At 30.5% G+C, this 12,260-nt stretch overlaps 1 protein-coding gene across 1 annotated transcript in view; it reads right to left on the bottom strand.

Moving 5' to 3' along the window:
• Positions 1-331: 331 nt before the first annotated feature.
• The window catches only part of LOC111716926 (N-acetyl-D-glucosamine kinase), a 13,789-nt gene continuing 1,860 nt past the window's right edge, over positions 332-12,260 (bottom strand). Inside the window, exons 4-15 of the mRNA XM_023492435.1 lie at positions 11,133-11,234; positions 10,685-10,725; positions 9,461-9,560; positions 8,933-9,023; positions 8,606-8,650; positions 8,356-8,444; positions 7,943-8,027; positions 4,127-4,157; positions 3,431-3,508; positions 3,309-3,345; positions 1,822-1,879; positions 332-1,245 (exon numbers count right to left, since the gene is read on the bottom strand). Of these exons, the coding sequence (XP_023348203.1) occupies positions 1,191-1,245; positions 1,822-1,879; positions 3,309-3,345; positions 3,431-3,508; positions 4,127-4,157; positions 7,943-8,027; positions 8,356-8,444; positions 8,606-8,650; positions 8,933-9,023; positions 9,461-9,560; positions 10,685-10,725; positions 11,133-11,234 (812 nt within the window). The 3' untranslated portion in view covers positions 332-1,190. The remainder of the gene's footprint in view (positions 1,246-1,821; positions 1,880-3,308; positions 3,346-3,430; positions 3,509-4,126; positions 4,158-7,942; positions 8,028-8,355; positions 8,445-8,605; positions 8,651-8,932; positions 9,024-9,460; positions 9,561-10,684; positions 10,726-11,132; positions 11,235-12,260) is intronic.

The following is a 12,260-nucleotide window of genomic DNA, read 5'->3' as shown; positions in this document are numbered from 1 at the left end:
ATCATAAAGTTCCACACTGCTTTGAGACCGGACAGACTTTAAAGTGTCAATTGTGTATTGTCCATTTTCCTCTCAGCCCTGGATATAAAGATTTTAAACTATTGGGAAACCCCCAAAAGATACAGAAACGTATTTTAGATCTGGCAGTATCATTCATGGAAACATTCTAGAGGGGCTTAGTCCCAATATGAAATAATGTGAAATAAATTATGAGGGTTTTATATATAAAGTTTACAGCAGCTAAATGTAAAAATCAGAATTTTTTTTTAGTAAATTCGTCCGTTACAGATGTTATAAATATTTATGAAAAATTATCAATTAACCCTTTAATCTATGGTTGGTATCTTTTGAATAAAAGAAACAAATTAACATTGGTTGGTAATAAAAAAGTCATTATCTATCTAAACACTCAACTTGTAAAATATGAGAGAGGGAGAAATCCTTAAAACTAATTCTAATTTTGTTCCATCAAAAGTTTCCAGTTGACATTAGACCAACATCTGGAGCCACACAATTTGAGATTTATTCACGGAGACATAAACAATGAAGCGATAAAGAATTATGGGCATTGGGCCTATATAGACCCCCCGCCCTGAGGTATATTATATATAAATTTAAGAATAATTAAAGGAAACTGATTTTTGATGATTGGGGGGGGGGGGGAATGATGAATGGGAATTAAAAAACCAGTTTTAAAAATACTTTTGGGATACTTTTAGCCCAAAATGTATTCTTTGCCCCCAATTCAGGAAATACAACCCTAACAAATTTTAAGCTACAACGGTTCGGGGATTTCTGATGAATGGGTGTTGGGTATTCAATATACAATATACAAAATTTGAGAGACAAAAAATATGAGAAAAAAAACTTACAAACTATCATAATATGAATGTAAAAAGTAAAAGAGATTGCTCTAGCAACCCTAAAAAACAGACACAAACTATAAGAAGAGTGTTCTAATAACACCATCTAAAAATAACAAAACAAAATGTTTAACTTACTAAAAATATGAAAATAAAAAAAATTGGCTAAAATGTTCTCATAATTTTTAACCAGAATCTCTTTAACAAATCATTATTTTAGAGCTGTCAAATATTTGATTAGCAAACTTATTAATTTATAATAATAAAAAAAAAATACTGGCACAAAATTTCAGAATTAGTAATAATTGTCTTTACAATATTTTGTTATTAGCTTGATTCTTTCTTGTAGTGGAAGAACTGCTTCACATTTTTAGAATAGTCTCTAAATTAATATTTTTTAGTGAAATAGATTTTGAAAAAGAACATATATTCTGTCAAAACCTAGTAAAATATAAAATTAACAAAATTACTTAAAAATTCTGTTAAGGGCTTTTAAGGAACTTTTATGGAACTATAAGTGACCTCCTACAGTGATAACCTGAAAACTCTGGAATAGGAAGACGACTTTGAAAATTAAGTTTAACTTTAAAAAGTTCAATGACCATGAAAAACAGCAATTGTGCTGCGTAAACAGACCCATTTAACAAAAAAAGTAGTTTTATAAGTGTCTAGTAAAACAATTCGCTTTGTAACACCATCAAATACACTTGAGTATTGCTATAATGTCGTCTTCCTATTTCATTGTTTTCTGGTTATCACTGTAGACAATTTCAAGCGTATGACCAATTTTTTCTTTAAAAGTTTTAAATTCTTACAATTTAGCTTTTCTCCATAAATAGCATTTAAATCATTTTTATAGAGATCTTTGTCCTTTTAAACAGATAACGGTACTCTTGTGAATCGGAAATGTCCCTTTAAATTAGAGGGTCTCTTGAAATTACAGTCCCTTTAAGATTACCTCGGAAGATTGTAATCTGCAGCTTGAGCACCAAGGTAGGTGGCTCCAGTTGCCATACCTAGACAAACTAGAATTAATACATCACATTAAATCAAAGTAAACTCCAAGTAAACAAGCATTAATAAATCACGTTAAACTAAAGTAAACTCCACGTAAACAAGCATTAATACATCACGTTAAACTAAAGTAAACTCCAAGTAAACAAGCATTAATAAATCACGTTAAGCTAAAGTAAACTCCATGTAAACAAGCATTAATAAACCACGTTAAACTAAAGTAAACTACACGTAAACAAGCATTAAAAAATCAAGTTAAGCTAAAGTGAACTCCACGTAAACAAGCGTTAATAAATCACATTAAGCTAAAGTTAACTCTTGTTGTCTAGGCCCCTGGAGACCTGTCTGCCGGGGGGTTATGACGAATTGTACACTACCTGCCCGGGTCAGTGGAAGCAGGGGGTTTTACTGTCAGCTGCACCGACCTAGTGGGGCGGGCAGGTATTTTCCTCAGTCTTTGCTTTTCAGCTCTTGTGATAACACACATACTCTAATTCTTTTTTATTTATCGTTTATTTCAAATCTTTTCCTTCTAGAACCTTCAAACCTTTTACACGTCATCACTTACAATCCGTTAAACTCTTCTTCTCTTAGACCTTTTCAGTTTATGTTAGAACCCTATCCCAGAGCTTATATCGAAACTCTACCACCTTAAGAGTCTTATTAGACCCCCCCCCTTTCTTTCTTACCAGGAGGTTATATTGAAATCTACCTACATCTTCAAGAGTTATATTGGAACTCTACCCCCTCAAGAGTTATATTGGAACTCTACCTCCTCAAGAGTTATATTGGAACTCTACCTTTCCAAGAGTTATATTGAAACTCTACCTTTTCGAAGAGTTATATTGGAACTGTACCTCGTAAACAAGCGTTAATAAATCACGTTAAGCTAAAGTTAACTCCACATGAACAAGCATTAATAAATCACATTAAACTAAAGTAAACTGCAGTAAAATTAAAATATTATGTTTTTTAATCATTATTACCCCTCTCAATTAAGAGCTATTGAGAAGAACAAAAAAGATTTTAAATTTCTAAAATTTAGCTGAATAAATTTGCTTTTTCCAATACTTGTGCGTGAAATCAAAACTGGAGGAGCTACGAGGTCACTATTTCGTACCAGTATTGTCGCATAAATTTGACCTTATTCTTGTGTCTAGTTTGCAGTGAAATTAATAGATCAATTCAATAAAATTACAAATATATTTTGCTTATTTGTTTTTTTCTTTCTTTGTAACCAGTAACTGTCAAAACGGCAACACCGATAGGGCCTAAGGGAAGCCTTAATGCTGATCAAAATTCAAAAAAATTGTCCCTGGGAAAATTTTGACGTCTGCAGTTATTATAAATACAGCAATTTTAACAATTTGACAAACAAATAAACTATAATTTAAAAACTATAAGAATATTTAAGAATAATCTAAAACTTACCCACAGCAAGTTCCACCAAACTCAATTCAGGTATGCTCTAAAACAAAACAAAAATTAAACAAGTTTTTTTTATCAAAAATGCTTCAATATTAAAAATATTGTAAAAATGTTATAAATGTTGCCTGAGATTGAGCAACTGCCTGAATGAAGCCTGGTTTCAGAAGACTCCAAGATTTCCACACAGAACCAACACAAACAACCTTTTAATACAGTGGGAGCCATATAACAGTGGAAAATGAAGTTGACATTTAAGCTATAATTAAGTGTACTTGATGTTGTTACCAACAGTAATAGTTTTACAGTAGCTTATTAAATCATTTATTGAGTGAAATGGGTCTGTTTAAACTGCACAATTACTGTGTCATTTTTATTGGACTATTTAAGACATACTTAAAGAGTCTAAATGTCGTCTTCCTAATCCATAAGTTTTCTGGTTATTACTGTAAAAATAGTCTTAAAGTCGTCTTTCTATTTCACAGTTTTATGGGTCCCAGTGTTATTGCTTGAAGGTTAAATTATTAACTGAAATGAAACTGTTTAAACTACCCAATTGTTGTTTTTAAGAAATTGAGGGGAAAGAATGAAAAGTATTTAGATCGTTTTTCACCTTTTTCATAATTTTCCCAAAATTCACAAATTAACTTTTCCTGTAAAATCATCTCAGCTAAATTAATTCAGCTAAAAAGTTTGGAGCCTAGAATTTGAACTTGCCATTTCATATTTCAATTGCCCCAAATAATTGACAATAGGATTGTCTTCATTTAGATTTTGTTGTAATCTATTTAGTTCTCAAGAATGAAATTGGGTGAAAAAGTTACCTTTAGTCCACCTTCGCCCTCCATCATAGGCCTAAACAGTAAAGTATATATTTATCTCAGTTTCCTTCAGGGTTACCCTTGAAGAACTTCAGAAACAAAACTTCCTAACACTAATCGTGGGTCGTTTGGCGCCCCCCCCCAGCTTTTCTTGCCCTAGCTCTCTCATTTTTGACACTATCATCGTGACATTTTTTGACTGTTAATAAATAGTAATTTGAGGGATTTAAAAAAAATAGCCCATAACTTTTTTTTTACTAAAGCTACAGATCTAAATACTATATTGATGAAAAGCCCTTGAAAAATGGGTGTAAAAACATGTGTCACACACTGATATTTATTTTAAACAAAAACAAATATTTTCTAGCATGTTTTTGTCCTCTTTTGGTATTTTTTTTCAACCCTCCCTAGCACCTAAACTATAAAAGTTATCAATCTAATTTATTTTCAATAATCTGTGGGCTATGAACATGCATTTCAACACTATACCTATTCTCTAAGGCCTTTTTCTATACATAGATTCTGACCCCCAGCCTTTACAGGGTTAATACTAATTTCTTTCTTTACCATTTACTTAACCTATAAAAGACTTTGTTTAAAACCAAAATCAAATAAAACTTTCAGTGTGTAGTAAACCTGTTTTTAAATTTTTTTTTAGTTCAAGTTCAGTTCTCTTTCTATTCTGATGATGTTTTTTTTAATTAATCTTCAAATTTGTTCTTCAATTTATCCATTTTTCCACAGGATGAAAAATCCTCAGGTTATTCATTGTTTAATTTTATCTTTGCTGATAATATTAACTTTAAAAAGAAAAAAAATTCATTAAGATAAAAACAAAACAGATTTTCAGTCCACATGTTTCTTCAGTCATAAATATGTATTTACATATAATTATCACTAATTAATCTTGTTTATGTATGTAATTATTATGCCCGCAGTTCACAACTTAGAAATCAATTAAAATTAAATTCAGAGAAAAAAAATTATATTGGAAGGAAAAAATTAAAATGAATCTATTTAAAGTGATATACATATGTGATATAAAGTGATATACATACGTGGAATTACCAACACATACTTGAAAATCCCCTGCAAGGAGTTCTATGGATTTTTTTATCCATTGCTTGGAAGAATGGATAATGAAATGTACTTTGAAGAAGATTAAAAAGATAAGCTTGTACTTAACATTGTCTTGTAAAAACTTAATCTGCACTCAAAAAAATTATGTTGGAAGGAAATAATGAAAATAAATAAATAATGTAAAGTGATTGAATATATATATATATAGGTTGAATAAAAAAAGTTTGATTAGCGGCACCTGGTGAAAAATTGTACCAGGCGCCACTAATCACACTTTTTTTGACTCACCCTGTATATGGAATCACCAACACATACTTGAAAATCCCATGGAGTTTTATGGATTTTTTTATCCATCATTCGGAAAAATGGATAATGAAATGAATTCGAAGATAATTCAAAAGATTATCTTGTACTTACCATTTTATTGTAATAACTAAATGAGCACTCAAGTAATCATATTTTCTCAAGAGCAGATATAAGAAAAAAAAGAATAAATTAATATAAGAAACTACATCTTTATTGACTAAAATACAAGAATTACAAGTCGACAACATTTTTGAGTTAGTCCATCAGTTCAAGATTAACAAATCTTGAAACCATGTTCTGGATCACCGTAGGGCAGAGGATTATCTTGTCTTTAAACAACCTAGAAGCAAACTCAATTGTCTCATCGCAACTGGTCAACCACACTAGAGGAACTAGATTTCTTGCTACTTGAAAGAAGACTAAGGTGAGAGTTAGAGAAACATTTTTGACCATCTCTGTGCTTTCTGTGAAGTCCATTATAATATTTAACCAGATCAAAGAGAACACTAATGCACAAACAATCAATGTAAAATTTTTAGTAATTGTCTGTTCCTTGGAGTTTTGGGGTTCTTGGTTCAAAGGCAAAGCATTGCTGACTGGGGCTAGAATATTTGGACCATTAACTGATACTACAAAGGGTTGTAGATGTGGTGCTGGTGCAGTAGTTCTTCTCTGCTTCCATGCTCTGTACAGAAGCAAAGTATTTGAAGTAATTTCTGCTAGAACACCAACAACCATCTGAATTCCCAACCATGGAAATATTTGTATTGTGGATGCCTCTGCTTGGATGTTTAACTGGTAAGCTATTATATTGAAGTGCGGTTTCAAGCAGTAGTGTCCATTTAGTCCAACACAGAACAATATCTCGGATACCAAGGTTATTACTATCAGAAATATACTTGCTTTTGTCCCTAGCTCATGGTTGAAGTTGAAGAAGCTGTGAGGGAAGAGCACAAGATACAGTTTTGAGATCTGTAGGAAAAACACTGTCATTGCGAACATTAGAAAAGGCGGCCTTGCTTCAGTTAAGCTACACATTAGAGAAGAGTGATCCTCAACTAGGTGTTTAGTAGTTTGATGTAACACATTGACCATGAAGGACCACACAAATACATGCAGAGTGCTGATAATCCCACTTAGTACCATTATCTTCATCAAGTTGTTCATGATCGTTTTATGTACAGCTGGTCTAGTGTCTAGATACCTGTACATAGTGTACATAGCACCAAAAGAGATTGGTGTGTTTACAGAATCCAGAGTGAATCTAAGTGCCCCTGCTCTATAATGTAAAGATGTCAGAATGATGTATACAGCAATACATGCTTTTAATTTTATATGCGATACCATATTAATGTCTTATTCTGTTAGCAGCAAGAACTGGTTAGTTAGGGTAGTTTTAGATTCCGATTCTAGAACCAATTTGAGTGGATGTACGGGTAATACTAAGATTACACACATATATATATATATATATATACATATATATATAACAAAAGAGAGAGTAAAGTTTGGAGATCTAAGAAAACTCTCTTTAACATAAAATTACTATATTTTTTTTGTTAACCTCATTTAACAATTTGTTTTGCCCACTTATATATTTCTTTTCTAGACAAAATTTAAGAAATCAGCAGTAATGCACTTTATTGCTTAAACATAGTTATAAAAAACATGAACTCTGATGTGCCAAAAAAACTGTTGGAAATTGGTAATAAAATGTCAAGCTTCAAAATTGTTTGTTTTTATTCAATATGATTATCTCTTGATAAAATAAAGCTAAAGTTGTAACTCTGTTATGCTTTTAACATATCTTTACAGATTTAATATGTTAAACATATTTTCAAATGTAAAATGGAATGAAATTTTAGACTGTAAAGATGTACATCATTATTATTATTATTAGCAGACCACCCATCATTCTGAAGTCCAGAGAAATACTAAATTAAAATAAGAAAAAAATGCAGTAAAAAAACAAGTCGCCAATCTGTTCTACTACATATAGTTCATTGTCAAAATTATAATTACATACATTTCTAAACATTGAATTCCTAAAAAGAATATATGGTATATATGGAACAAAAATTCATGAAAACTCTGAAAACCTTTAGAAAGAGCCCGCATTTTTCACAATCTTTATTAGACCAATGAAAGACATATTTTTATGATAAACAACTCAAAATAACTGATGCTTTTTCTTTATAATATGACAATTCTGTTATAAATATCATTCTCTTCAGCTATTTACAACTTACAAAATACAATTCAGACATACAGATTACAGATTGCTTAAGTACTTGTGACCCAATTTATTAATCTTTGAGGTAGGTCTTGATGGATAAGCATCCTCTCCTTTCATCATGTTTCTTCAATGCTTTTTTACATTTGAAATATTCTTAATAATTTAAAATCAAATTAGTATTTTTGAAAAGTGGATACCTGTGAACATTTGGAGCAAGAGCTTTAACATGGTTCCCAAGTGCTGCTCCAGCATCATGAAACAGTTTAATACAAATCTCATCGCCTGAAGAAATAAAACACTTCAGGCAGGGGCGGATACAGGATTTCCCCCCTGTATCCGCCCCTGACTTCAAGGTATGTATTGAAAAATTCTAAAATTGTTCTTCCTTACCTCTTGTATAAAGTTCTAGATAGACGCAATTATCAATTTTCATTTAGAAAAACAAGCGTATTGCCCTCCCTTATGTCAAGACAAAGGTTGTGAATCAGAATACAGCATGCAAATCTTTTAAACAGGGTCATTTATAATTACATAGACAGTCTCTTTAAAAAAAGCATAAACTATGTTTCTAACAAAAAAATTTCTTTCTTTTTGATAAATAATATCTAACCCTGGTTAGCTGCAGCAGCAAGTTTGCTGGTTAGAGATGCAAAGAAGGATTTGTTAAAGTTTTCATACAGATGATAGAGCATTCCAAACCTTAACAAAACAATTTTTTAATTTTTTTATTAAATCATAAAAATTAAATTTCATAATTTTTTTACATTTTAGTATTTTTAACAATTTGTGATCATTTTTATATACAATAACAGTTGTGGGAGATTCAGATATTTTATTTTCTATAATTTGAAGATTTCTACCTATCTTTTATGCTGAAGTGCTCAAAGATCAGCTTTTCTATCAGACTTAAAGTTTTTTCCTTTTTAAATTTAAACATTAACATATTACTGGGTTTTTATAGTATTTATTTTAAAAAACAATAAGATTGCAAGTTTACGGGAGATTAGTAAACTTGAGTTATCTGTCTTTTTCATACATTCTTTCTTGATAATTTTTCTAAAATATTAATATTTGAATGGTCTTCTTTACAGTAGATATACAAACTTTAGCAAAGTTCAAGCAAAGCTTTCTTTTTTTTTAACTATCAGACTTCCAAACGAAGATATGCTTTCAGAAAGAAAAATTTCCTGATATCTTTGTTGTGTACAATGTTGTCCAATGAATCGAAATATAGTTTACAAGCTCGGTTAGCAATCCACCAGGCACCTCCCTCATCACCTTCATCATAATAATCATGATAGAGATGATGATAGAGATGACAATATTGATAATGATGATAACAATGCTAACGATGATCCTGATAAGAATGACAATAATTATAAAAATTATTAGAATGAGAATGATAATAATGGTGATAGTGATGATAAAAATAATAATAGTGATGATGATGATAATGATGATAATGATGATAACAGTGATGATGATGATAATGATGATAATGATGATAACAGTGATAACAATGAAAACAATTATAAAGATGATAATGATTATAATTTTGATAACGTTGATATGATGATATTAATGATAACAATTTTAACAATTATAATGTTGATAATTTTGATATGATGATAAAGCTGAAAACGATGATGACTAAGATAAAAATTTATTTAATCTTTAATTTAATTTTTTTGTTTTTGATATCTATATAATCCTACCCATCATGTGACCCCAGCCTCCACACCTATACTCTGACCCATCTTTATTGAGAAGAAGACCATTGCTTCCGGTTCCGGCAATCAGTACTATACCACCAGTCTAGTAAACATATGGAGAGACTGTAGGCATAGTTTAAAGTGACCCCCTCTTTAAAAAGAGTGGCATGTACAACTCACAACGGTACCCTCAAATCCATAATCAGAGAACAACTAGGAAGATCTTGTCGTTTTTAGATTTTAAAAGTGTTGAATTCTGATAATTTTTCTTCATTACCCCTGCAGTATAAATCCGCAAGGAACCTTTTAAGATAAACCAAAATTTTAAATAATTATTTTTAGAAAAAAATTACAAGGGTTTAAAGGGTACCATTGAGAATAAGACCTGCAACTCTTTGAATTATTGAAGAATGCAAATAAGTGTTCAACGCTTTGTCCAAAGAAATCTATTGAACAAATTATAATTAAAAATATTTAAAATTTAGATTGTAAAATAATAACAATGAAAATTATATTTTTTTAACATTTTCCATTTTCTGTGATGAGCAGCAAAGAAAATTCAATAAATTGATATTCCATTCACATCACTAAAATTATCAAATAATAATGTCCGGAAATTGTCTTGATCAACTTTAGTTGTAAAAAAACTAATTTTATATTAATAAACATATCAATAATAAATAAACATGCACTGTTTACAAAATGTGCATGCTCTAATTCCTACTTTTACTGTTTTACTCATTCTTACCATATCCTTCCCTTGAGTAAGCTAGATAATGTTTGTTCAGCTTGAAATTGTTTATATTTCATGGAATAAAGTGAGTAAAAAATTTTTCCAGGAATTGTTAAGAAAAAAAAACTTGATTGTCAAAAGCGTAAAAGTCACATAATACATGTACATTGTACATACGTGTCAGAGTAATAATCATTGCAGCGTTTTTTCCAAAAACCCTTTTTTTAATATTTCGTAAGTTATATTTATAAATATATAAAAGATTTAAAAAACTACAATATTTGCATGATTATCCAGTTTTCCTTGAAAAATGCTATTATAAATTTGGAAACAATTTATAGTTCTTTTTATACTCGCTGAATATGTTGAGAAATCGGTTAATTTTTAATCCTAATTTCAAAAATATGGGTATTGTTTCCATTCATAATTATTATTGGTACCTCCCACATTACTCCAATATCTTCACAATCCCTTTAAAGCAAAATATAAAGTACCTGGGTTGCTGTGGCTAGGGTTCCCCTGGTATCACTACAAGCTAAAATATATTATATATCTAAACTTTCAAATATTATTTTAACAACAATCTAATTTACAGCTCTCATTTTACCGACATTACCGACCTTTTATTCTTACAACACAAGGACGTTAAGTGACTTAACGTCCCTTGAGGACAATTATTTAAAATAACCAATCGCTCTGCGAAGTTTTCATGAAAAAAACGTGCATTTTCATCTCAATGAGAATTAAAATTGTGTAAAACTACTTTTTGGAAAATTAAAAATATTACTTAACCACGGGTTTCCTCAATCAATTTTGCCCACTAAACATCCCATTCCCAAGATGATAAGCATATATGAACATATATAATGTCTAATGTGAAAATTTCAAAAGAAAAAATAAATTGTTGTTAAAAGATAAGGAAATACATTGAGTAAATGTTACCTATTATTTTCAAGGCAAGGTGAGGAAACAACTTTTGAAGAACAGAAATAAGTTGGTTTGCTGTTTCTTCATCCTCTAATCCGCTCAGTCCTAATCCTAATCCTAAACAATAATCCACTTAGTCCTATTCCTAAACAATAATCCACTTAGTCCTCTTCCTAAACAATAATCCGCTAAGTCTTAATCCTAATATTAAACAATAATCCACTCAGTCCTAATCCTAATCCTAACCAATAATCCGCTCAGTCCTAATCCTAATCCTAAACAATAATCCGCTCAGTCCTAATCCAAATCCTTAACAATAATCCGCTCAGTCCTAATCCTAATCTTAAACAATAATCCGCTCAGTCCTAATCCTAATCTTAAACAATAATACGCTCAGTCCTAATTCTAATCCTGAAGAACATTAATCCGTTCAGTCCTAATCCTTATCCGAAAAATAAATCCGTCCAATCCTTATCCTAAACAATAATTCACTCATTTCTAATCCTAATCCTGAACATTAATCCGCTCAGTCCTAATCCTAATCCTGAAGAACATTAATCCTTCAAGTCCTAATCCTAATCCTGAACATTAATTCATTTAGTCCTAATCGTAATCCTGAACATTAATCTGCTCAGTCATAATCCTAATCCTAAACATCCTAAACATTAATCAATCCTAATTCTATCACTAAAAATAATTTCCTCAGTCCTAATCTTAATCCTATAAACATTAATCCGCTCAAGCCTCATCCTAATTTTAAACATTAACTCCATCAATATATTCTAATTCGCTAAGTCCTAATCCCAATCCTAAACATTTACTTCATCAATATATTCTCATCCTCAATTAGTTCTGATCCCAATCCTAAACATTTACTTCATCAATATATTCTCATCCTCAATTAGTTCTGATCCCAATCCTAAACATTTACTTCATCAATATATTCTCATCCTCAATTAGTTCTGATCCCAATCCTAAACATTTACTTCATCAATATATTCTCATCCTCAATTAGTTCTGATCCCAATCCTAAACATTTACTTCATCAATATATTCTCATCCTCAATTAGTTCTGATCCCAATCCTAAACATTTACTTCATCAATATATTCTCATCCTCAATTAGTTCTGATCCCAATCCTAA

The sequence above is a fragment of the Eurytemora carolleeae genome, unplaced genomic scaffold (assembly GCF_000591075.1).
Source record: "Eurytemora carolleeae unplaced genomic scaffold, Eaff_2.0 scaffold2281, whole genome shotgun sequence".
Taxonomy (NCBI): domain Eukaryota; kingdom Metazoa; phylum Arthropoda; class Copepoda; order Calanoida; family Temoridae; genus Eurytemora; species Eurytemora carolleeae.
This window is presented reverse-complemented; position numbering and strand designations above follow the sequence as displayed.